Genomic DNA, 27,993 nt, shown 5'->3' with positions numbered 1-27,993 from the left:
TGTGGATCTAGCTTTCTGTGAGCTTCTCATCAGGTTCTGTGGCCCAACCTCTAGCCATTTCTTCGGGATCCAGGCATCTCATCAGAGAGAAGGGTACATTCTTGAAGGCACAAGTGGTCTTACAGTTGTTCTCTCCTTGTCTCTCTGCATCTTGTGAAGTGCTTTGTTGGCTGTTCTTGATGGCTTCAGAGCCTGCCACCTCCAGAATATATTCAGTAAGGTAATCAAGCATGGCAAGGAAGAAATATGAGGTAGTGGAACCTAGGCAGGGGGTGTAATGATCTTCTTGTTGTAGCAGGTGGTACACATAGCTCACAGGGACCTGTATCTCAGATGTAGAGGGAGCTTTAGTCTGCCTGTTATCATTGCAGGGAATTTCTTGATTGTTTTTCCCTGATAATAGAGTTGATGGGTTGGTTTCCAGTTGGCTGTGCTGATCAGACAACTATACTGGTCTCTTAAGACACTTGTACTCAGTCCTGCTCATCGTGTCCCCGACTACTGCTCCTCACAAGCCAGGGACCTACCATTATGACATATTGGCCTTTGAGATGTCATTGGTATCCAGTGGGCTCTGATCCAGGCCTCAAACTAGAAATGTTCGTATAGCAATCTGGTTACCCTAATGAGTAGACCCTGGTTTTGATGGAATTCTTTCCACTAGAATTAACATTATAGAAATAAATGTGTGCTTTACTTGAAAATTTCCCTGTCTTTAGGATACTACTCCAGGTTATCTGATTCTAGACATATTCTCTTTGAGGACTTTTACAATATTTTGTCAGCTGTTACAAAGGCAGTGATATACATGAAGAATATATTTTCCAGTAGAGGTTTGACTATCCTCCTCATGCTATATTAAGATCTATTTTACCTCAATTTACTCAATTAAATATGCCTAATTTATATACCTGTCTACCCCCTGACTCCTCTTTTAAAATAGTTATGTTTCTCTTTTACATATTTTTTCTTTCACATCTACATGAGTGTTAAGGTTTTGTCTTACTTGAAAAATAGATTTAACTTTTTTGGAAGTAACAATGAAATACTTAGTGTGTTCCCTATCAAAGCTACACAGAAGTTGTTAATAGAGAAATGTGCCCTATTCTGAAGCCTGGACTTGTATTTTCTTGGCTTTCCTAATTTATACCCAGGCTCCAATATGTTCCTTATTTTTCTCATTTACTTTTTTCTCCATTAACATTTTGTTTCTTATTTTTTTCCTTATATTTTGCTTTATTTCTAGCCAGTAACTTTCCCATTGCAATAGGGAGAACAAATAAGGAAGAAAGTAGTCTCCAATTCAAAAGTAGTCTCCAATTCAACCAATATTAAAATCTAGCCATGCCAAACCACATTAGATTTCAAGGTCCAAGATTGCTCCTTCTGATACTTGGACCAAAGCTTGTCCCACTAAGACTAAGGATATGCCCTTGGAGGCATTTGTACTTTATTATGAGTTGTTGCTCAAGGCTGCAGCTAAGTAATCTTATCACCTGTCTTGACAAATTTTGGGAGTCCTACAGACTCTCATTTTCATTTTGTATTGCTTTCAGTGTAATCTCCTGATATAACTTATTCCATAGCTTCCACATAACTCGTGAAGATTCATACAATTAGACAAGAGGCTTCTCCACAGATTGACAATGGAAAAAAAAGAAACCCATCACGAATCATTTCTTCTGCTAGGAAACACACACCATGACTTTCCTAAACACGCTTGTTGTAAATAAATGCATTGATGTTTTGATTTCCTCAAGGGGCAGTAGTGAACGGGTATCTAACCACACCCTTGACTTAATCTACAGATAAGTGAGCATTCCTGATAGAAAATATCTTAATTTTAATCCTTTAAAGTGTGAGTAAGCTAAAACTTTCAAATCATCAAATTCTGGTTTTTCTGTTTGTTTAACAGTTCTTCTTTCAATTTATGTCCTTCCTCTAGCATTTTACTATAAGCAGCAGAGCACACACACACACAAATCATGCCTTCAACGTTTTGCTGGGAAAGTTGTTCAGCTAAATATTCAAGTTGGTCACTTAAATTCTTTTCACTTATTAGTGGGATACAATTCAGCCAATATTTCTCCTGACTACTATGGGCAGGACTAAGGGTTGGGGTAAGCAAAGAAGAAATTGGGAGAGAAGACAGAATCTCAGAAATACTAACACTTCAGCAAGTAATTCTCAAACTGCTTGTCACTGCTTAGTTAAAAAGGAAACAGAAGATCAGTGTGTGTTGCTAAACTGATCACAAAGTTAAAGGGTAAAATAATAAAAGCAAGTACAATTAGTTAAGACTTTCTGGCCCAAAACTAACCAAAGCTAAAAGGTAATAAATGAGGTTAGATACCGCCTATCTCAAACAGAAATTCTAAGTTTGGGGCCACAGAGAATAGCATTTAAACTGATTATATAGTCAAAACCAATAGTAATAAATATGGTCAATTGTTTCTTCTTTGACTGGTCAGATTCATGGGAGCAGTTTTCCTACTCAAAATTCATGAGGTTCAGCATGATGTAGTTTTTTTTGTGGGAGTCTCATTCTGGTCCAGGCTGACCTGGAATTAACTATATAGTCTCAGGGTAGCCTCGAACTCTCAGCAATCCTCCTACCTCTGCCTCCCAAGTGCTGGGATTAAAGGCATGTGCCACCACACCCGGCTATGATGTAGTTTTTCTAGCACTTCATTAAAAGCTTCAAAGGACAAATACTCAAAGACCCTTCTCTGTTGTCTCTGGTGTGTCCACCATGACTGTCCAAGGTATGTCCTTTTACTTACAACTTACTAAACCTTTCTTATTCTTTCCTTTAATCTCTGCTTTATTTGGGGGGGATAATTCTCCAGAGAGAAGTCCCTTACCTTAAGCCTCATCACCCAAGGGTTTAGATGATTCTTCATTTCTCCAGTAATACATTTGCACTGTATCTCAGATATATAAGGGTGTCTCATATATAAGGTATGATTCAGTCACTTTCTCTCTCTCTCTCTCTGTCTCTCATTCTCTTCCTACCTTTTCCCCTCCCTTCTCTCTTTTTTTTTAAATTAGTTTTGTTCATTTTTATTTATGTATTTGAGAGTGACACAGAGAGAGAGAGAGGGAGAGAGAGAGAGAAAATGGGCACGCCAGGGATTCCAGCCACTGCAAACGAACTCCAGAAGCATGCACCACCTTGTGCATCTGGCTAACATGGGTCCTGGGGAATTGAGTCTTGAACCAGGGTCCTTAGGCTTCACAGGCAAGTGCTTAACCGCTAAGCCATCTCTCCAGCCCTCCCTTCTCTCTTTAATGCCATCTTGGAGAAGCTTTGCTTTTCCCTGTTCTTATGCTAGGTCTCCACCTGCCTTCTCCACCTACTTGCTGCCTGGCTTTGGGTTCTTCTGCCTAAGGAACTGCTTTATGGCTACTCTACATTTTCCTTGCCCTTCCTGCCTAGAAAACTCTAATTTTCTCTCTGAAGTCCTCTGCCACAAGAATGCCACTCTCGATGCCTGACAAACTACAGCACCCTCTCTGATACATGTCCTAACTTAAAGCCACTTAGAATCTCTGCCTATTCCTATCCCTAGCTGCTGCTGCTGCTGCTTGAGTTTGTTCACTTTCTCTGTTCTCATGCCCCTCTGGTCTTACTCTGGTCTCCCCTTCATCTCTGACTATGGCTCCACACATTTTGGGGCTCAGATGCTTCTACTCCTCACTTTCCCCTGTGGCCTCAGATTAGCCCCACACTTCTCTGTTCCCATGCTCTTGGCTTTGAACTGCCCTATTATGTTCTCTGGTGATGTCTTCACTGCCTGTTCCTCCTATTCTGTTCTGTTCTGTAGTACTTTCTCTCTTTCCTAGTTGCAATAGTCTCAGAATAGCCCTTCAGCTACCTATTCCTCCAGCCCTAGCTCTGGCAGGCCCTACTGAATTCTTTGTCCATGGCAGCCCAGCCCTTTTCTTGCCAGGTTCCCTCCACTACCCATTGATCCTGTCTTCTTTGTCTCCCAGACTGCCTTCTTGACTTCTGGTTTTCTGTCTAAGGCTGCTGTCATTGCCATTCCTTGATCTTCCCTTCCATTTTGATTGTCACCACAGCATGCCTAGCCTCTGTACCTTGCAAGCACCAGTGCTTTATCTGTGCTTCAATAAACTGATGGGGACCTGAAGATTACAAAGCTGACTCTCCCTGGCTAAAAACTCGGATTTTCCTTAGTGCATATGTGCTGGTCACCAAGCCCTTAACTATAAGTCTTTACATCTGCAGGCCCAGGACCCAGATATGCCCAATTTTATTCTACTCAGTTGCCTCATTATGTGTCTTCTTAACTGCTATCAGGTAGATATCACAATTATAAAGGGAAGGAAAACACAATATTAATTAACATGGATTCAATACAATTAAAATTGAAAGCTTTCTTAGGGTTAGAGAAGGAGCTCATACCACAAAGTATAAGGGAACCCTTGAAACTAGGTACTCCTTTAGTCCACAGGATATGTTGTTCCTTTCTGTTACAAAGGAATGGGATAATAATAATTGGGAGTTAATATTTCAAATGATGCCAAATGTGGTGGGCTAGGAACCATACACAAAGAACCAGTGGCTTTGCAAAGCTTTCTGGGCAGGGCCAGCAATGCCAGAGCCATTCTGAGAAGGATGCCTCAGAGGAAGATCAACACTCAGAACCACTTTGAGGCAGATGCTACATTGGGTGGCAGTGAACTCCCCTGGAAGGTAGGACTTGAGGGGATTCTGTAGAACTTCTCTTCCCCCTCATTATTCATGTTTGGGTTCTACTTCTACTTCTATTTCTTCTAGTTCTAGTTCTTCTCCTTTGTTTTTTCGAGGTAGGACATCATTCTAGTCCAGGCTGACCTGGAATTCACTATGGAGTTTCAGGGTGGCCTCGAACTCATGGTGATCCTCCTACTTCTGCCTTCCAAGTGCTGGGATTAAAGGCATGTGCCACCACTCCCGGCTTTGGGTTCTTTTTTTTTTTTTAAGAAAAAATGTTTATTAGTACACTACAGAGAGAGCAGTCATCTGCTTTTCTTTCCCCTGGAATAAACAATAAACCACATATTACATAGGAGTTTCCATCGGGGGTACATTGTTTACTACTGGGAAGATATTGATCTCCCCCTCCCCATCCCAACCTTGAAGAAAAACACGTCATGCTTGTATCCAGACCTTTATGAATTTAAAGGAAGCCCAAACTATATGAAGAATGTAAAATTAGAAAGTTCCTAACCTTGTATCCCATACTAACAACTGTTTCAACATTATTGATTTATGTTTTACATGTGTTTATAACATATATTTACAATAATGTGTGGGCTGGAGAGATGGCTTAGCAGTTGAAGTGCTTGTCTTCAAGGCCAAAGGACCAAGGTTCAATTCCCCAATACCCACATAAGTCAGATGTACAAGGTGGTGCATGTGTCTGTAATTTGTTTGCAGTGACCGGAGGCCTTGGCACACCCATTCATTCTCTCTCCCCTCTCTCTGTCTGTGTGTGTGTGTGTACGTTTCAAAATTAAATGAAAATATTTAAAATACTGTGTACATGTTTCAAAAAGCTTCCTGAATTTTTATTAAGATATAAACAGAAATGGAGTTTACACAGAAAAAGAAAACTCTGGTCCCTGGACTTCCTGAACCAACTCAAACAGCGGATGTTCATGCTTTAGGCACTTGTGATAATTAGTCAATAATAGCTTCATTTGAACAACAAAAAGAAAATAGCTTATACTGAGTCTTAGCTAGAACAATAATCCAAAAGAAAGGTACACAAGAGGTATAAATAGGAAAGGAAGAAGTCAAATTATCCTATTTGCAAAATGAAATAACTTTATAGGTAAAAGATTGTTTGAACCTCACCAGAAAGCTTTTACATATGATGAACACTTTCTGTAAAGTTGTAGGAAATAAAATCATCATACAAAATTTGTCGCTTTTCTATACACCAATGACCATGTTGCTGAGAAGGAAATCAGGATAAATAGCCCATTCATAATAGCTTACAAAAAACAAACAAGGGAATCACCCTACGGATGTGAAAATCTCTACAATGAAAGCTTTAAGTTAGTGGACAAAAAAGAAGTTGAAGAACATAGTAGATGATGGAAAGACCTATTATCCTAGATTGATAGAATTAATATTGTAACCTATATTCAATGTAATCCTCACCAAAACTCCAATAAATAGAGAAAAGGTCTAAAAAAGAGAACTACAAAAAAGTCTAAAAGTCACATGGAAACAAAAAGGACCATAGATAACCAAAAAATTTCCAAGGAGAAAGAATGCTACTTCAAGTATCACAGTATCTGACCTCAAAGTTTACAACAGAGACATGGAGGAAGACAGCACAGTACTGGCACAAAACCAAACATGTATATCAATAGAACAGAATAGGATACCCCGAAATAAACCTGCAAAGGTATGGCTACGTGATTTTTGACTAAGAAATCAAAAACATACACTAGAGAAAGACAGCCTATTCAACAAATGGTACTGACCAAACTGGATATCCACTGAAGAATAATGAAATTAGATCAACACTTTTCATCCTGTACAAAAATCAATTCAAAGTGGATAAAAGACCTTAATTGACAACCTGAAACATTGAAACTGTTAGAGCAAAATAAAGGGAAAATACTCCAAGATATAGGAATATGCAAGAAATTTTCTAAAAGGAATATAAAAGTACAGGTTTCTTGCTCACAAAGCCTATAGAGCCAGGTTGATTACCTGGTACCTATGTAATTCTAGATGCTCAAAGTGGCTGTTGTATTTGGAGTTCATTTCCAGATGCAAAAGGCTGGCATGTCCATGCATGTGACCCCCCCCCCCACACACACACTCAAATAAATAAATCAAAAAATAAAATAAAATAAAAATCTTCTTTATAGCAAAGAAATTATCAGCAGAATAAAAAATTCCTATGGAATGGGATAAAATCCTTGCCAACTAAATATACTTAAGATAAGGGACTAATATCTATAATAAATTAAGAACCATAAAAATTAAATACCAAAAAAATAAAAACTGTGAATCTATAAATGGAATAATGAAATAAATAGACAGTTTTCAAGAGAAAGAACGTAAGACCAATAAATCCTTTAAAAATCATGCAACATCTTTACCCATCAGAGAAATATGAATTAAAATTATTTGAGATTTCATTTCATCCCAGTCAGAATGGCTATCATCAAAAAACTCAAATGATAACAAAGGGTGGTGAGGGTGTGGAGAAAAAGGAACACTTAGTCACTGCTGGTGGGAATATAAACTGGTACAAACACTATGGAAATCAGTGTGGTGGTTCCTCATAAATATAAAGTAGATCTAACATATGACTCAGCTATACCATTCCTGAGTATATACCCTAAATACTCCATTCTTTACTGTAGAGATACTTTCTCATCCATGTTTGTAGTGCTCTAGTCACATAACTAGGAAATGGAATCAGCTTAGATGCCCATTAATTTGATAATTGGATAATAAAGATGCATAACATATACACGATGATGTCCTATTTGGCTGTAAAGAAAAATGAAATGATGAAATATGCATGAAAATAGAAATAACTGGAAGTTACTTGGTCAAGTAAAGTAACCCCAAGCCAGAAAAACAAATACTTATGTTCTGTCACATAGGTGGATCCTAGAGTTTTTTGTTTTTTTTACTATGTATATTGTTATGGTTGTAGGTATGGGCATAGATCATGAAACTGGAAAGGGGGTCCTGATGGGGGAAATGGATTTCAAAGAATGGAATATGAGGCTACATAATGCATGTGACATGAAAGTGAAAAGGGTATGGAAAGGTACAAGCATGACTAAGGAGCAGGGGATAGGGAAGAAGAATGAGGGAGGAGGAGCAGCACAAATAAAGTAGGTATGAATAGGGGCTGGAGAGATGGCTTAGCGGTTAAGCGCTTGCCTGTGAAGCCTAAGGACCCCGGTTCGAGGCTCGGTTCCCCAGGTCCCATGTTAGCCAGATGCACAAGGGGGCGCACGCGTCTGGAGTTCGTTTGCAGAGGCTGGAAGCCCTGGCACACCCATTCTCTCTCTCTCCCTCTATCTGTCTTTCTCTCTGTGTCTGTCGCTCTCAAATAAATAAATAATAAAAAATAAAGTAGGTATGAATATTCCATAATAAAATATTACTTTGGATGCCAATTAAAAAGCAAACAAATTAAAATAAATATTTGAAAGATATAAGGATTTCTTCTGTTCTGTTAGAAAAAATATTTTATTTCAGGATATTTTTAAATTTTGGTAAGGCAGAAAATAATCAGCAAAGGTCAAAAAGAGATGTAGAAAATTATCAGTATGGAACAAAACAAATGCTTTTGGATAAGAATTTTTTTCATGATAAAAAGGAGTTTTCCAAAATGGAAAGAGAAACAGATAAGGACAAGATCAGAAAGTTAAAATTTGTGGAAGTTAAAGCTTAAAGAGCTGAGAATGGTGGTGCAAGCTTGTAATTCTAGTTAGCACTTGGGATGCTGAGAAAGACAGGAGTACTGCTCTAATTGCTCCCTTGGGCTATATGGGGAGTTCAAAGCTAGATTGAGTTACATAATATTATCCTGTCTCAAAACAACATAAAAACTCTTATAGAAAGGTGTTGTATGGCATATGAATAATTGATTAAGTTGGCTATAATAAAAGTTATTTTTTAAATTCCTAAAATCAAAATTGAGTACATTAACATAAAACTAAAACTCAATTCTGTCTAAAATAATAAGATTTCCTTAAGACATGGATCTGCTCTTAATGACATTTAAGGAAAATAGCTTAAAAAGCAAGGATTTGTATTTTATCAGTATAATCACATGTATTCTGCTGAGTTTCTCATGGGGCTTTTAGCTATGAAAACTACTTGTCCTATCATCCACAAAAGATGAATCTTAACAGAATCTGGATTTATTTAAGTATTATTCTATTTTTAAAATTATTTTATTTATTTATTTGAGGGAGAGAGAGAGAGAGAGAGAGAGAGAGAGAGAGAGAGAGAGAGAATGTGTCATCAGGACCTCTTACTACTGCAGATGAACTCTAGACACCTGTACCACTTTGTGTGGGCTCATAGGAATCAAACTGGGCTGGTAGGCTTTACAAGCAAGCACCTTTAACCACCAAGATATCTCCCCAACCACTTTCTGTTTCTTTTAAAGTCTTTGAAATAATCATCTTATAACCCTGATTAAATAAACATTATTATGTTAGCTTATTATGGTATAGCCAATAATATATGATAAAAATATACATATACTTAAAAGTTAAAGATATTACATGTTTAAAGTTTATGTGTTCTACAAAAGAAAAAAATAAGACCACATTTTATTCTCTCTTCAAGACTTTTAAGATTGTCCTTCTGGATATTTAACAATCAAAACTTGGAAGCAAAAGCCAAAGAGAATAAAGAGATTAAGAGAGTAATATTTTTGCTCTTGTTCTCCAAGGTCAACCAGGACTCAGCAGATCACAAGGTCCCCATTTAAAAGCACTACAATTTCAGTAAAGTCACCTGTCCTCTTAATCAGGAACCTCAGGTGTTGAACTCTAATCAGTACACAATCTGCAAAGAGGAAAGTAACTGGAGAGGCGAATGTCACCAGTACTTCCAAGGGAAGTCACAATGTCAGCAAGACCCTGAGCCATCATAGCAAATGTCCCACCTATAGGAGAAAACATAAGAGTCTCTTCCTAAATCTCTGAGATGAATCCCTAAGAAGCTTTAACTAACCTTAACAATCAAAAGGGGAGAACAAGTTACCTTTTGACACTCTTTATGGCCTTAAACAACCAACAGAAAAATATAACCAAAAAGTGTAGTCATTGGTAATATCCCACAGCCAAAATCGTGAGACTATACCTCAAAAGAGACTGAGCACTATGACAGCTACTCAAAAAGATACCTGTGACCAGTTCCAGGGAAAAGCTGACACATTCTTACACTCTCCGTCCATGCCTGTAATACCTTAACCAGCACTCATTTAAAAAGTCCAAGGGCTGAGCTGGGCATGGTGGCGCACGCCTTTAATCCCAGCACTCGGGAGGCAGAGGTAGGTGGATCGCCATGAGTTCGAGGCCACCCTGAGACTACATAGTGAATTGCAGGTCACCCTGGGCTAGAGTGAGACCCTACATTGAAAAACCAAATAATAATAATAATAATAATAATAATAATAATAATAATAAGTCCAATGGTCCCTGTTTGATTATCCAGTACCTACATAAAGCCAGTTGCATCACATGCATGCATCTGGAGAACATTTACAATGGCAGGAGGTCCTGGCATGCCCATTCTCATTCCCTCCCTCCCTCCCTCCCTCCCTCTCTCTCTCTCTCTCTCTCTCTCTCTCTCTCTCTCTGTCTGTCTTCATGTCTGCCTCTTTTTCTCTGTCAGTGTCTCAAGTGAATAAATATTTTTTTTATCCAGATTCCTAGTCCTACTGACTCCAAATGCATTCTTCAGCCTTCTTAGTGTCATTATGTTATTTTAATGCAAATTGAAGTTACTTCTGTGCATGAGACATTTGTTCTTCCCCTTTCGATCCAGAGCCTTTCTTATCAGTGCTTCCTCCTTTTCCCTATGAACTACTTTCTGTGCAGTATATAGGATAGACCACGTCAGGCAGGAGACAGCCTGTCTACAATTTCTTAAATAAAACTTTTGACCTAAAAGTAACACCTTAAGTTACAATTCTACTATTACATTTTGTCTTACAAAAAAAATGGTCAGAGGTTCTTTGTGTTCAAATATTCACATCATTACATCAAAATCCAAACATACAGAGGACTTATAAAGTTTTCTATGCTCATGTGTTTCTAGGACACCAAAAAGATCCTTGACTCAACAACCCCAACAGGTTCCTAGGGGAATCTATTAAATAACCTAAGTCCTAGACAGTGGATTTCAAAAGGAAACAAGCACAATGTCCCTAAAAAGCAGGAAGTAGCTAGAGAAAGAGAATGTAATTCCTTTGCATTTATAAGAATACAAATCTATGCCTCAAGGGTGAAATGTTAATGTAGGCAAAGAGTTAAGGGATTGGAAGAGAAGGCAGATTTTCAAAGAGGTACTTTAAAACTTTCAACCATTTACATTTCAGCAAGCAATCCTCAAACTAATTGTCATTGTTTAGGTAAAACTTAATGAGAAGATCAACATGGGACCCTAAATTGGCCACAAAGATAAAAGGTAAATGATGATGACTGCAACTGGCTGTGCCTTCTTGGTAATGTCAGTTAGCTATTGACATCTCGAAGACACAACCTGAGTTTTGGGCCACACAGAGCAGCCTTTAACTTCAAAGTTAAACCAACAGTGATAGAAGGCAGTTAGACCAACTGTAACAGAAAGCTATTAGAACCACAGTAATTTTTTTTTTAAAGTGTATAGGGCAAGAGAGATGGCTTAGCTATTAAGGCACTTGCCTGCAAAGCCCAAGGACCCAGGTTTAATTCCCCAGGACCCACATTTTTCAGCCAGATGCACACACAATGTTGCGTATGCATCTGGAGTTGGTTTGCAGTAGCTTGAGGCCCTGGCATATCCATTCTCTTTCTCTCTCTCTCTCTCTCTCTCTCAAAATAAATAAATTTTTAAAAAATAACAAAAGAGAACAGTGGTTAGGCTAATGGTAACAGAAGGTCTTAGATCAACAATAACAGAAGGCAATAATAGAAGGTGGTTAAACCAATGATGATGAAGTACAGTTAATTTTGGTCATAGGAAGTAAATTGTATTTTCATATCCAAGGCACACATGATCTGGGACAGAATGCAGTTTCCCTGCCTCCCACCTTCTCTTCCTCAATTCCTCCCTTCCTTTCATCCTGCCTTCCTTATATGATATTGGGGATGGGCCTTATGCATGCTACACAAGCACTCTATCGCTGAGGTATATATCCAGCACTGATTTTGGTTTACATTTTGAGTCAGAAATCTCACTATTTTTACAGGCTGACATTAAACTCACTCTATAGCTCAAGTAGCCATTGATACCCTTGCTTCAACTTCCAGAGTATATATATAATATATAATATATTCTTGCATTACAGGCCAACATCACCTGGCTTGACTCAGAATGAAGTTTTCAGATTGCTATCATTAAAACCTTCAATAATGACTCAAGGCATATTTGGGTCTGTGCTCATTTTGAACCTCCAGGGTGTATCCTTCTACTTTATTAAAAGAATATGGCTGTGGAGATGACTTGGTGGTTAAAAGTGCTTGCTTGCAAAGCCTGATGGCCTGGGTTCAATTTCCCAGTACCCATATAGAGCTAGATGCACAAAGTGACATATCTGTCTGGAGTTTGTTTTCAGTGGCAGGAAGCTCTGGCACACCCATGTCCTTCCCCCCCCCCCACACACACAGGGTGTCTCTGTCTCTCAAATAAATAAGTAATTCAAATATTTAAAAGCTCTCTTATCCTTTCTTCATTTTTTCTTTCAGAAAGTACTTTTAAAATATTTTTTTTGTTCATTTTATTTATTTATTTATTTGAGAGTGACAGACACAGGGAGAAAGACAGATAGAGGGAGAGAGAGAGAATGGGCGCGCCAGGGCTTCCAGCCCCTGCAAACGAACTCCAGACGCGTGTGTCCCCTTGTATATCTTGCTAACGTGGGACCTGGGCAACCGAGCCTCGAACCGGGGTCCTTAGGCTTCACAGGCAAGCACTTAACCGGTAAGCCATCTCTCCAGCCCCAGAAAGTACTTTTGAAGAATTTTCCCTAACGTTTAACCCCTTTATCTAAGGACAGAGGGCATTTAACTTCACCTTCAGTTTGTAGGAGGGGAGTATGGAGAAGGGAGAGAGGCAAACGAAGTGTTCTTTAGAAGAATTTTAGGGAACACTCTAGGAAACACAGTACTCAGAGGACAGTACTCAGAGGCAAATAATAGTTCACTACTATGGACTGTCATATTCTTGGACAGAATGGGTTCTTGTGGCCTAATAAAAGCCACACATGGTGAGCTGGAGAGATGATTTAGTGCTTAAGGCTCTTGCTGGCAAAGCCAAAGAAAGGACCCAGGTTTGATTCATTAGTATCCACATAGAGCCAGAAGCACAAGATGGCACATGTGTCTGGATTTCACTTGCAGTGGCTGGAGGTCCTGACATGCCCATTCTCTCTCTCACTCTCTCTCTCTCTCTCTCTTAAATAAATAAATAAATAAAAATATTTTAAAGCCATGCACAAAAATATGTTACAACATTTGAAAGTAACGAAAGCATATCTTTAAATGGTATAAGCTATGACAAGTAAAGACAGTACTTTTTATGCCCTGAAACATTGTATACCATCCTTACAAAGACATTCTCTTTCTTCTTACCTTTTTCTTATTATCCCATCTATTACTAACAAATATTTATTCTGAAGCTTCTTGGTATCAGGTTAATGTTAATCAAAATAGATATTTTCTCATTCTGGTGGGCTATTCAGTCTAGTAGGAAAGATAGATGCAAAATTCCCAAATATGTATCTCCAAACCAATGTGCGTGCTTTGAGGCAGAGTTTATCAACTGTAGCCCTGTTGACATTTTAAACTGCATAATTATTTGTTGTGGAATAGGAGGGCTGTCTATGGAATAACGGCATTGCTATACCCTTGAATTATTTCTATACACTAGCTAATAGCAGTATTCTCCAGTTCTAACAATAAAAAGTATTGTCTGATGTTGCAAAATTATCCTCAACAGAGAAGCACTTTACTACATCAAAAAGTAAGCTGCTGTAAGTGAGGGACTATAATTTCTATATCTTCTGAGAAAAGTGGCATTGAACCAGGGAACTGGCAGATGAATGAATCAGAGATAATGTGAGAACATTCCAGAATGATAGTATGGGAAAATAAGAAAGAAAGACTTCAGAGAAAATCCTTTTCATCAATTTTGTTCTATCTGGGCCCCTAGCTGATCAGCTGATGTCCATCCATATTAAACATGAATCTTTCTCACTCGGTCCAGCTACTCACAAACCAATCTCCTCTAAAAATATCCTCACAGACTTATCCAGAAATAGTGCAATAGTGCTTTACTAGTCCTCTAGTGTTCCTTAATGAAGTCAATATTTAAAATTTAATTTCACAAGACACCACATAGAGCTAGCCAAGCCAGCCCAGTTGTTTATAAGGCCTTATAAAAGTGAACCCAGGTATTATGCACAAAGTCAACTTAGACAATGATATTCAAGGAATCAAGGCTGAGACCAAAATAAATACATAAATAAATACTTGAAGTGAATTTACTCCACATTTCCAGCTCATGGAAAAATAATATGAGTAAATTGTTGAGGTGTTGGCTTCCATAAAGGCTTTATTTGAAATATAATTCTTATACCACATAACTCATCCATTTCAAGTGTACATTTTGATGGGCTTTAGCATATTCATGAATGTGTACCTACCACATTTAAAAAAAAATCAATCACAATGAAACCTTGTACTCATTATTAGTTTTGTTTCATCATTCCCCATAGCCTACTAGGAAATTAATAATCTACTCCCTGTCCCAACAGGTTTACCAGGTTTAGACATTATATATGAATGAAATTGTAAAATATATAGTTTCCCCCCCTCTGGGTATTCTAAATTAACCTGTTATCAATATTATCAATTCTTTCATCTACTATTCAAATCTGTTTCCTTATACTTTTCATAATTTAGATTGGAGACTGATCATTTTAGATAATGTACTGTAGAAACTCTGGACATTGCTCTCTCCCTAAGTGCTTTTTATTTCCCCACTTATTTTTCTTATGACTGGCTGTATTGTTTTAGTGGAAATTATTTCCCCCAGTGCAAACTTTCATATGACTAGACTCCTTTGCATGACATTGGGTTTGTCAGGGCTTTCTTTGTCTCTTTCCCTGGCCATACCTCCTTATTAAAGTCCACTAATTGGGGCTGGAGAGATGGCTTAGTAGCTACGGCACTTGCCTACAATGTCAAAGAACCCAGGTTTGATTCCCCATGACCCATATAAGCCAGATACACAAGGTGTTGCATGTGTCTGGAGTTTATTTGCAGTGGCTGGAGGTCATGGCATACTCATATTCATTCATTCATTCATTCATTCTACCTCTCTCTCTGTGTCTCTTTCCCTCATAAATAAATAAATAAATATTTTTAATATCCACTAATTACTACCTTATTTTTCATTTTACAGTACTGGGGATTGAATCTAGTGTCTGGTACATGCTAGGCAAGTGTTTTACAACTAAATTGTATCTCTACCTCTTCACTGTTTTTAAGTTTCCTGGAGGGAACAAATAGACATATACAATCCAATGACTCTCTTGCAGGGTTAATTCCATAGTAAGTGTTGAACATTTCTTTTGTCCCTCAGCTAGCTCTTTCCCAGGTACCCTACAGAAAATTAATCTGGAGTATGGTCCACGTTTTTAATTAATCTACTACTCTTCTCTTAATGTCCTTTCACTGAAACTCCCACTGGTTTTAAGAAAACTTAAATTTCTCCACACTTTGTTGCAAATGAATCTTTGGAAAGGATTATAAGTGTCCTGTTTTATGGTCTGCTTCTCCCCCAGGGTAAAATCTTGGTTTTTGCATTGGAATTACACGCAAAGGCACAATATTCTCAGAGTAACACCTTGCCATAGGGGCTGACCATTCCCATAAAGAGGTAGTAGTTTGGGTTCCCCTTAAGTTGCGTTTCTCAGAGTGGTTCACACATGGATTATTATCCATGTAAGAAATGATCATATCCTAGTATACTCAGTGATGCCACACCCAAGGTACACCTACCAGTCCATGAATGGGGACTAGAAGGAAAAGTCAAGCCCTAATCTCTAGGGCACAAGTGCTCATAAATTAGCCATAGCAACTGGTGGCTGGGACAGTACAACAAATATATTGTCCTGAACATTACCTAGAACTAACACTTGGAATGGAGTAGGAGAAAAATGAATTTATGTGCTCATTGTTACAACAGCCTTCAATGGAAATTTTCTGGAGCTAGGAGGGAAGAAATATGGGATCTCCATTCTGATATTATATATTCTAATTACTGTCAAGTTTAAACAGACTTTTATGTTATGATTATTATTAACAACATATTTCATATGGATACATCATGTGTTGGTACCCTTTTTTCCCTTATACCTGTCCTAATTTTGTTGGGGATTCTCCTCAGTGGGGTTGCAGGTATTCCCCATGGGGTTGTGGTTTATACATTCTTGGAGTAGCATTCAGTTTTTTTTTTGCGGGGGAGGGAATGCCTCTGGGCATGATGTCTCAACCTATTGCCCTTATGATCTTTTTGTCCCCTCTTCCACAAAATTTCCTGAGACATGGTGAGTGAGTTTTAAGTCTACTTCAGTGATGAGTTCTTAGGAGCCTCTAGATTTCTACTTTGGTAGGTGTTGAGTATCCTGAGGGTCTGTATAGCAGACCCTGGCATTGATTATCAGGCTCAGCATGGAAGCAGCACTATTGCTCATCTCCCTCTTGTCTCAGCTGTGGCTTGGCTAAAGTGGTCTTGATTATTTCTTGATGTGTCTCTTGTTTTTAATTTCTAGCTTTAAAACATTGTGATCTGACATGATGCAAGAAGTTACTTCAATTTTCCTGAATTTATGGAGGCATGCTTTATAGCCTAAAATATGGTCTATTTGGAGAAGGTTTTGTGGTCTGCTGAGAGGAATGTGTATTCTATAGGGTTGAAGTGGGTAGCTCAGCAGATGTCCATAGGTGCAGTTAATCTATGGTATTGTTGAACTCTATTTCCCTGTTGGTTTCCTGCTTGAATGATCTATTTATGATAGTGGAGTATTAAATTATCCAACTATGATAATATTGATGTGTATGTGTTATGTTGTCAAGTAGTTTTTGTTTTATAAAATGTGGTACACCTGTTAGTTTCTTATTTCTATTTGCTTAGAATATCATTTTCCATCCTTTCACCCTGAGGAGATGTCTTTAGTGGTGAGGTGAGTTTCTTAAAGACAGCAGAAAGATGTGTTCATATTTTTGATTCACCCTGTTAACTTGTATCTTTTGATGGGTAAGTTAAGACCATTAATATTTAAGGTTATAACCGTGAGGTTTGAATTAATCCCTGCCATGATGAGGTGCCTTATGAGGTTTAGTGATTTCTTGTATTTTTTAGTGTTGAGCCAGGTCTAGTTTTGGTTATTGTGATCTTCTTCTTGTTGGCTCTTGAGATTGGTTGTTTGACTCTTTTGTATGGAGTATTCCCTGACGTATACTCTGTAGGTTTGGCTTTGTGTTCATATAATCATAGAGTTGTTTCTCTCTCACTACATACAAAGGTAATTCCATCAGAATTACCTCACATTTCTCAATGGAATTCCTGAAAGCCAGAAAGGCCTGGAATGGAACACTTCAAAGTCTAAAAAAATATGGCTTCTAACACAAGCTACTCTAGACAACAAGAGTATCCCTCATAATAGAAGGTGCAAAGAAAACTTTCCATTACAAAAGTCAACTCTTCTCTTTGTTTTAATTGTTAAGAGTTTTAACTATGATGTGTCTTGCAGAGTTTCTTTTTTGGTCCTATATGTTCGGTACTCTGTGAGCTTCTTGTATCTGGATGGGCCTCTCTTTTGAGAGATTCAGAAAATTTCATTCAATAATTTTATTGAATATGTTCTCTATGCCTCTGGCCTGGATTTCCTCTCCTGATATATCCATGATCCTGATGCTTGGTCATTTTAGGGTATCCCACAGTTCCCTCATATTCTGTTCACTTGATTTTTTGAACTTAGCAAAGGTTTTGGCTTCCCAATCAATTTTGTCTGTCTTGTCTTCCATACCAGAGGTTCTGTCTTCCACATGAGTAACTCTGTTGGTGAGGGGTTCTAGAGATGTTTTTATAAGCTTTATTTGATATTTGTTTTCTGATATGTTATTCTGCAACATGTCCATCTCTTGTTTCAAGTACAATTTCAGTTCAAGTTCTGATTTTTTTGATGCTTCTTGGAATTCATTCTTGCATTTGATCAAGTCTTCATTAAGCTCAATCAATCGGTTATTGAGATCTTCCTTCAATTTTGGCTCACCTTCAATTCATTTATATCTCTTTTTAGGGTTCTAACATTTTCTTCAATCAAGTTAAGCCTACTGTCAAAAGCTGAACAGTCTAAGAGATGATTCTGCTTAATTTCATTGATATGATTTTTAATTTTTGATGATTTGCTTCCAGTTCAGCAATTCTTTTGGTCAGGGTCTCACTGGGTGTTGTGTTTTCATTTGTGGATTAATCTCTGTTGATTTCTTTATGACTTCATTGGAGGCTTCTATTGTGGAACTAGGCATCCTTGGTGGAGATCTCTATTTTTGTGACTTTTGTGGTTTTTTGTTTGTTTGTTTGTTTTGTTTTTGCATTGTGGTCTACCTATATTGGGTAAATTCTTTATTCTACTGAGGAGGAAGCAATTATTTGTCCTTGTGGGATCTTCATAGGGTGTTCTGTTTTAAATGTGACCCAGATTGGTGTACTGGTATATGATGGGGTTATAACCATAGATGCAAAGATTGTGGAGATTTCAGATACATCAAAGGTACCTGGGGAGCTGGGCACTCTGGCCTACTCATGTACTCTTGCATGTACTCTTCAGCACACAGGGATCATGGGCTGGGTAACCAGGAGCCAGGAAGTTGGACAGCCAGGATAAAAATGCCAGCTCTTACAGTGGCCTCTGCACCCTCTGATTCAGGAGAATTTGGGCACCCAGTGGCCAATCAGGATACCAGAGCAAAAAGTTTCCACAGCCCACACACAGGGATAAGACCTCCCCAAGTCAGCATCAGGGGTAAAAGAACCAGGGATCTGGGAGGTCGGGGCCCAACCAGGAGCTCTGGCTACTAACTCTGCGCTCACCCTCTGGAGTAGGGGATCCAGAAATTGGGGGCCTAGAACCCCTTCAATCAGGAAGGCACAGTAAGGGGCCTGCTTCTACAGCAGGCTCACAGGGTCCAGGCAGCCCCAAGCCAGCCACAAGGGGACCTACCAGGACCAGGGAACTGGGAGGAGCTGGGGAACAAGTATCTGGCCTACTCACTCCGTGTGCACACCTTCTGACCTAATAGATTTTTTGAATAAACATTCTCGCCATATATAGTGGCTCACACCTGTAATCTCAGCACATACAAGGCTGAAGCAGGAAAACTGCTATGGGATCAAGGTCAGCATGACCTACCAGAGTTCCAAGATATATACAGAGTAAGATACTATCTCAGAGCTCTCCATACATCTCTATCATGTTTGCTAAGGCTCAAGGAATATTGCAGAACCAGGGATGGAAAGAATGTAAAAGTCAGAAGATAGGGAGAGATAATTTGGGATGCTGTCATTGGACATGAAGTGGCTTTGCATTCATGACCCTTCAGCAGCTGTTGCTATTAGACCTGAAAAACACTGAGCCCATCCACATTTCATCATGGATTATATGGAGGTCAAAATAAGAAAGCAAGGTAGAATAAGGTCTACTTGGAAATAAGAAGAGGTTCAAGGAGAATGAGGGAAGGAGGATAAAATAATGTATTGAGAGGGGATTATGTTTAAAATCCAATATGTACATGTATGAAATTTGTCAATAAAAATTCTCTCCATTTGGTGAATGTCTGTAGGACTATTTCCAAAGATTGTAAATGATTAATTAAAAATAATTTTAACATATTACTGAAAAATTGGTTTCAAAATGAAGAGCTAATGTGTCATATAAAAAACTTGACAAACTGTCTCCAGGAAAGGGTTAAAACAAAATCTACCTGAAAATTGGCTAGGCTGTGGCCTAGGCTATGGGCTGTGAATGCCTTGCCTGATAAGACCAACTGGTGCATAGAAACTCCTGCCTTCAAACTACAACATGACCATAAAGATGAAACAGGCCTGATGCTAAGAGCTGGAACAACCTTGTTTCCTTTATCTTTGCCCCTGGCTTGCTCACTTTCCCCACACCTAGTCTAATAAAAATTCAAGCCCAGTTATGTCTGGTTACACAGTCTGTATTCCCATAGACAGACTTCTTACCCTTCATTGTTCTAATAAAGACCAATCTATTTCTGCTGAGGCCAGTCCCTGTGTTCTTTCATTTTCACGTAGCCTCAAGCAAACCCAAATATATAGGTGCTGAAACCTATGAGGGGCTTTGGGGTTTCTGGAACCCAGCCCTTCCCTCTGAGAAAACTTCCCTTCTGAACCTTAGCCCAGCAGATTGTGTGAGGCTAGATGCTCTCTTATGGAGACTGAGGAGTTCCTGACAGAGTAACTCTCTGGCAAACATCTGAAGTCTCTTGTTGAGTTTCCCTAGACCTTCAACAGTCCATTTCAAGGTAATCCACAGGGCCGAACTTCCCTCTGAGTCTCTCCTTTCCCTTATTCTCTCCCTTTCACACTGGGTCCCAGCCAGAGTTTGTTCTCTAGGCTTACTATACAGGCTAAACAGCTGCCAGTCATGATTTGAAACCTTCAGTTTTGCAGCCTTTGCCTTAATAAGCATTGTGACCCCATTCTGTGGTTTTACTGATGACTTAGGTAAACTCAGTTCTCAGTCTTACTGACTTCCTACCTCCTCACTTTCCTACCCCCCTCCAACCTCCAGCAGAGAGGCCCTTAGCTATTTGACCCTTCTATTCACTCAACACCTCAACAGGCATTGGGAAGGTCAGGTCTTGGTCACAATCTACAGGTACCCTAGACTGTTGTCCCTCTGGATCCCAGAATTCCTCTGGTTTCTACCTTGGACTCTTTGCTTTCCAGATGGTGGGGATTGGAGATACCCTTCCCCACTCCTAAGATTTCTGTTCCAGCTCAATTTTGGTACTGAGTGATGACTCATTACCAGAAACAAACCTTTCATTCCAGCTCTATTTTCACATTTTAGTACTAGGTTATGACTCACCACCAGAATCAAGCCTGTACCTTAATGATTCTAAAAGAAATGGCTCCAACCTCTCTATTTCCAAGGACACTCCTCTGGGATGTCTAAAATTAAGCCTAAAACCATCAGACCTAACAAATCTCAAAGCCACACATTTAATCTGGCTTTCTACCCAAATGTAGCCACAATACAAGTTAGACAATAATCATATCTGACATGAATTTGGAACTTCAGATTTACAAATCCTCACTGACCTGGATAATTCCATCAGACAAAATGGGAAATGGTCTGAAGTTCCCTATATATTAGCATTCTTCTATTTACACAAGTGCCCTTCCCTCTGTCACAATTGCTCTGCTAGCCAGATCCTCCTGCTATACCTCCTCCTCAACTGCACTGGCCAGTACTCCTTCTACCTGATCTGCCTTTTCTGATTTTTCTTTGCAGATGAACCCCCTCCCTACCTCTCTCCTCAAATGTAAGCCTCCTCAGAACCTATGTCTACCACAGTGATAATCCCTTCCCCTGACACACCATCAACTACCCTTCCTTCCCAACATCCCCCAAGTCTTCCTCAGCTTCAGAAAAACTCCTCCCCCCCCACCCACAACTCCCCTTCCTTCACCCTCCCATAATTGTTCCAGAACCCAACACCCCACACCAATGTTTGTTTTGTGGGAGGTGGTGAGACTGCAGGGCACTATCTGGGTACACATTATTTTTTCCCTCTCTGATATGAGTCAAATTGAAGAATAATTAGGATATTTTGCTGAATATCCCATTAAGTATCAGAAACATCTGTCTCACACAAACATAGCATCTAACATGGGGAAACATATACTATGTCCTCATCTCTACCCTAATATCAGACAAAAAGAAAGCATCTGGCACTCGACTTGAGCCCACACAAATTCTCTACATGAACAAAGTAGGGCCAACCCCATACCATATGAAGTTGTGCCTACCACCAGCCACACTGGACTTACCAGCCCAGTGATTTGGGCATTCAGAGACAAAACCAGATGATCACTTGTCTCCTAGAGGCATGCAGAAAAATGCCCATACTTTTGTGAATTATGATAAGGTAAGAGAAATCACCCAAGGCCCTGATGAGAATCTAGCCCTCTTCCTAGCCCATCTTATTGAGGCTGTCACCAAATATGCAAACAGACATTTTCACCCCATTGGTTCCTTTTTCCTACATGTTCAATTTATCAGCAAGTCTGCCCCATATATTAAGGGCAAAATGCATGAACTGGAAAAGGGACCTGAGACCTCTCAAAAGGACCTTTTAGGTGTTGCCTTCAAGGTCTTTAACAACAGGGAAGATGAGGCTACGTGAGAAAAGGATAAAGAGAGATGAACAATGTGTCAACTCTTATCCTCTGTCCTCAATATCTCCCAGCCCTTGAACCTATCACCCCTAATATAAATCATACCTGAAAGAAGTCACCCAGGATCTGCCGAGAAGCAACCAGCCAGAACACTGGGCCAGGGCTTGTCCTAGCCCTAGAATGCCTATAAGACTGTGTCTTTTGTGTGGGCAATGGGACCACTGGAAGTTGGACTTCCCTCAAAGATGCCCTGGAACCCCTCCAGGATACCCCTCACCTACCCCCATCCTCACCTAACAGCTGATGTAATGAAGGAGTCTAGGTCTACTAACCCCAGTTGGGAATCCTAACTCATCTTTTGAACCTAGGGTGATTGGGATGGTGGTGAGAGGACATGAAGTCTTCATTCTGGATAAAGGGGCTTCCTTTTCACTCCCAACTTCCTGTAAAGGGCCAACAGTAAGGTCCAGCATCACAGTAATGGGGGTCTCAGGTGTCCTTTCCAGTCCCAAGAGTACACCTCCTTTATTCTGCCAATTCTGGTACCTAAGCTTTATTTATTTATTCTTGGTCATGCCAGAATGCATTTTACCTCTCCTTCGCAGAGATAGCATGTCAAAACTCAAGGTTTTAGTCCATGTTCCCACACTTGACACAATCACCATGTTTTGACTCCAGATGAACCTGGATGGGGACTCCTCTGAAACCCTAACCCACCTTCTTCCTCCTACCAGCACCATCACCCCCTTGATTTGTGACATTGAACACCCTTTAATTGCTCATCACCATGAACCTATCCATGTTACTTAAAAAAAAAAACCTTACTCTCATGTTACTCAAGATCAATACCCCCTACCACCTGCAAGGGACTTAAGCCCATAATTATCCATCACCTAACATTCTAACTTCTAACCACCATCAACTACCCTCATTCTCCTTTTGCTTAGTTCAGGACCTCAGAATAACCAATGAGACAACTATACCCACATACTCTGTCATCTCCCAACACTTATACCCCACTTTCTTCCATCTAACCTACTACAACCCACTTTACTGTCCTAGACCTTAAAGATGTTTTATTTATTTTATTTTATTTTACTTTTTTTACCATTCCACTACACTCAGATTCAAAACCCCCTTTGTATTTACCTTGGAAGACCCAGGCACCTTTGTAGCCTCCAAACTGACCATATGGATTTAGGGATAGCCCTCACTACTTTGGTCAGATTCTTCAAGGTTCTCAAGGTTTTTCTCGTCTCTCAGTATGCATCCCAGCCTCCTGTTACAGTAGATAAAGTAGATAGGTGATCTCCATCTATTCAGCCCCTCCCATGAAATCTGCCTCACACATACTGCCGATCTCCTCAACACCTTAGCTTTCTGGGGGTCTCAAATGATAAAGCCAAAATCTGTCAAGATGCCATTAACTTTCTAGGTCACTCGCTTTTACATCAAATCTGAATCATTCCTCCAGACTGGATTAAAACTCTTGTAAATTATCCCATGGCCACTACCAAAAAGAAACTTTCTTTACTGGGCCTTTTTAACTTTTTCTGTATATGGATACATAACTTCTCTCTCATCTCTCAGCCCCTCTATAAAGCCACTAAAGGCCCCCTTAAGGAATCTTTCCTTAACCCTTCTGCGTTGACCACCCCATCAAAGCCTTAAAACAAGCCTTAGCTAAGGTTTCTACCCTAAGCCTACTAAACTCTTCCTAGCCAATTTTCTGTTCCTTCATACTAATCGAGGCTAAGTCCTAGTACTCCTCTGCCAGTGGAAAAGGGATACATATTATGCCCTTGTAATTTTTCTATTTAAACAATTAGACCGAGTCACAAAGGGATGCCCCCCCACACACCTACAGGTTCTGGCATATGCAGCTTTAATCATCCCAAAGGCTAAAAATATCCCATTATATAGCCCATTAACCATCTACTCTTCCAATTCTCTTAAAAATCTCCATAATTAACCACTCTTCTTGGCCCTATCACTGTCTTGAGTCCAGATTCTACATACATATCTCCTTGACCCTAACCTGTCCTTCTAGCCTTGTTCAACCCTCAAACCTGATAAGATACTCCTGATCTCTATTACCTTCATGTCTCAAGCTCTCCTGTACTCATGCTCCAGGATACTAGATCTTTCCCTCAGACCCTTTACACACATCACTGACTACCCGTTCCTTGAACCTGAAACTCTAGACTGGTATTTAGATGGTAGATTCCTAAAGTTTCCCCACCCCACCCATTCTTCAGGCTATGTCATCATTCAGGGCCACAGCAATTCTCCCAGGACATACACCTTCATTGAAAATAAACCCTTGAAGCCAGGTGCGGTGGCACACACCTTTAATCCCAGCACTCGGGAGGCAGAGGTAGGAGGATCGCTGTGAGTTCAAGGCCACCCTGAGATGACAGAGTGCATTCCAGGTCAGCCTGGACTAGTGTGAGACCCTACCTCGAAGAAAAAAAAAAAGAAAGGAAACCCTTGACCCCAGGAACCACCTCCCAACAGGCTGAACTAACTGCTCTTACTCAGAGGTTTAGCACTGGCTATAGGCCTCTCTGTTAATATATACATGGATTCAAAACATGCCTATAATATCATCCACTAAAATATTCTAATTTGGAGGAAAAGAGGATACCTCACCCAAAAGACAACCCCAATAATTAACACTTATTAGGTCCAAGACCTTCTAGATGCCACCCTTGTCCCCTCTAAAGGAGCAATCATCCATTGCTGTGCACAATCTCTCTTTCTCTCTCTCTTTCTCTCTCTCTCTCTCTCTCTCTCTCTTTCTCAAAAAACCATGCTGATAAAGTTGCCTTCAAGATAACTAACACACCCATGCCTTCATTCAGTCTCCTTTTCCTTCTAAGTCTACCAGGTCCTTTCTACTCCTACCACTATAGTCAGGTGACTTTTTTCATACTTACATTCCCTATCTCATCCATCTAGTCAGACTTTATTGTTATTCCTACAAAAATCATACCTCCCTCCAACCCTCAGATAGTTCAATAAGTCCCGAATGGATTCATGTAATATCTGTCAGAGGACACACCCCAACTTCAATATCAGACTCCCAATTCCCCACCCACCAGATGTAGGGCCTCTTAGCAACCATAGGTTAGCACATAGACTTAACTCATATGCCCCCTGTAAAAAGATAGAAGTACATTTTGGTCACCATCAATACCTTTTCATGGTGGATTGAAGCCTTCTCTGCCACAAATAAAAGAGCTTCCACAATAGACAATTTGGCCTACCTTCCATATCTCTATCATACAATGGCCCAGAATTTATACCTTCTATCTCCCAAAATATGGCTAAATACTTACAAATCTCATGGAAATTCTACATCCCCTATAACTCCCAATCCTCTGACAAAGTTGAAAGGACAAATCATTCCATCAAAGAAATTCTCACAAACTCACCCTAGAAATAAAATGGAATTTGGTTAAAATTTACCCCTGGTGTTGTTCAAACTAAGATCTCTGCCAAAACAACAACAACAACAAAAACATACCTGATCAGTACTTTTGAAGTTGTGTACATGAACAAACACATGGTTCTCCCTGGACTCTCTCTTAATACCCCTTGAATTCCTCCTTCCCTATCCAGTAGTGTCCTCCCATTACTCAGGACAGAACGTTGGAAATATACTAACACTACCCTCCTCTTACCCCATCCTGATCTTCTTCTTCCTAACCTAGAAATAGGTGATATGAACTGTATCTCTGACGTTTCCAACCAACCTATGTCCCCAAAATGGAAGGTACCCCACAAGATTATCTTGCTTAACCCACTGCTGCCAAACTTCACAGCTTCCTATCCTGGATTCATCTCTTCCATCTAAAAGAGCTACTTCTGCATCTTCCCAGGTGATACCCACAGGTCACACCTTTTTGAGGATAACCAAACTTACCTCTATGCCTGAACAAGACCAACCTGATAAAGATCTGTCAGATGACACTCACTCTCCCACAATTTTATCTGTTCCTGACTCACATACAGGAGGAACTGTGGCTGATGCCCTGGCTTATTTCCATGTCAGATGAACTCATGGACTCCATAGAACTCTGACTACAAGGAACCTTCATTCCTTTCACATAGGAGCAGATATAGTTCTTTACAATAACCCTTTTCTTCTCTCTTTCCCCCCTATGGGATTTACTGCAACCTCTTCTTCCTTATGGTTATCGTTTTCATTTTTGTTGTTATTCTCCCTATGGTGGTGTTGCAGTCAGCTCTGCATTGCTGCACAAAGAACACAACCAAAGGCAGATTCTGGGAAGAAAGGGTTTATCTTGGTTTTCTGGCTCAATAGGGCAGTCCATGATGGCAGGGGAAAATAATGGCATGAGCAGAGGATGAGCATCACCTCCTGGCCAGCATCAGGTGGACAACAGCAGCAGGAGAGTGTGCCAAACACTGGCAAAGGGGAGCTGGCTACTATAGCCATGAGCCCACCACCAATAATACACTGCCTCCAGGAGGATCCAATTCCCAAATTGTCATCAGCTACTAACCCAGCATTTAGAACATATAAGTTTATGGAGAACACCTGATTCTAACTACTATAGGCGAGCTTAATTACTATAACTACTGTAAATTAGTCACACACAGAGAAAGGTCTTTTAACTCTCCTACTTTGACTACACTTCCTCACAACAATATTTGTATGGTGCCACCCAAACTGCAACTCCTCTCTAAAACCATGGACTGGAACATACCTACCCATATCACCCTCACTCTCTGCCTCATGCTCCTACCAGCCTGTTTCCTGCATATTATTTGGTAAGGCCTATACCTCTTACGTCCAGTCTATCACTTTATGCTCACTGACTTCTTCTCTGGGGAAATCCTTGAGAATGTGACCTGGACTTACTCAGGTACTAGAAAGGTCATGTTTCAACTAGATCTGTCTGACCTCTTCCCCTTGTCTTGGTAGTGATGGTAGTATTTGCTAACTTGACTGTCCTTGTCTACCAGAACCTGTGATGAGAAGACTTTTACAGGTGCCCAGGAGACCCCAAAGAATGGCACTGTAATCAACCTGAGAAATTCTGCCCCTACTAGAAATGTATTGGCATAGCCACATATGTGGGAAACCCAAATCAAATAGGTGACCTCTTAGTCTTGAGAGCACTCCCATAGGCTGGACTGACTTCTGATGCAGTCCCCTGTTTATCACAGTCTTCATCCCAATTCATTGGAAATGGAAGGTTGGATACATGGGTGGTCTCCATTTGTACCTTACAGGGTATAACAAGGGCACTTTATTCACCATCCAAAGGAAAAGAATTAATGACTGGGTTCATAAACCTAAGCCAATTGGCCCAATAGTATAATTAGGAAGCCTTTTATTATCCTCCAGCTACCAGGGATTCCTGCCCAGATACCTGCCTTTCATCCACAGGTACTTGACCCTTCACGCTGTCCATCTCCATCCAATCCCACATAGAAACCCAAGCCTGAAACCCCATTATCCCATCATCTTTTCCCCATGCTGGAAGATATGCATCAGTTACTGAATATTACACAGCCATAACTAGCCAAAGACTGCTGGCTCTGTCTCAAATATGAACCCCTTTACTATGTGGGCACAGACATAGAAAAACCTATCCTTAAAAATGAGAGCATAAGCAACTGTTCTCTTTTTAACCCACTTTTGACCTTAGGGGCCATAGTTGGAAATGTTTTTTGCCTAATAACTTGTAATTATAACCTCTCCAAATTTCCCTTCTCAACATCCTATTACACAACCCTAACTTCAACTT

At 39.8% G+C, this 27,993-nt stretch overlaps 2 protein-coding genes across 2 annotated transcripts in view; both read right to left on the bottom strand.

Moving 5' to 3' along the window:
• Nucleotides 1-27,993, bottom strand: part of Sytl5 (synaptotagmin like 5) — a 334,702-nt gene that overhangs the window by 179,297 nt on the left and 127,412 nt on the right. The gene's annotated exons all lie outside the window — the stretch shown is intronic.
• Nucleotides 51-27,699, bottom strand: LOC101599008 (huntingtin-interacting protein M). Its single transcript, XM_045139849.1, is given in 3 exon segments — nucleotides 51-85; nucleotides 88-433; nucleotides 27,616-27,699. Coding segments are annotated over 3 exon segments (465 nt in total).

Source organism: Jaculus jaculus, chromosome X, assembly GCF_020740685.1.
Source record: "Jaculus jaculus isolate mJacJac1 chromosome X, mJacJac1.mat.Y.cur, whole genome shotgun sequence".
In the NCBI taxonomy this organism is placed as follows: domain Eukaryota; kingdom Metazoa; phylum Chordata; class Mammalia; order Rodentia; family Dipodidae; genus Jaculus; species Jaculus jaculus.
The sequence above is the reverse complement of the archived record's forward strand: the minus strand, read 5'-3'. Positions and strand labels throughout refer to the sequence as shown.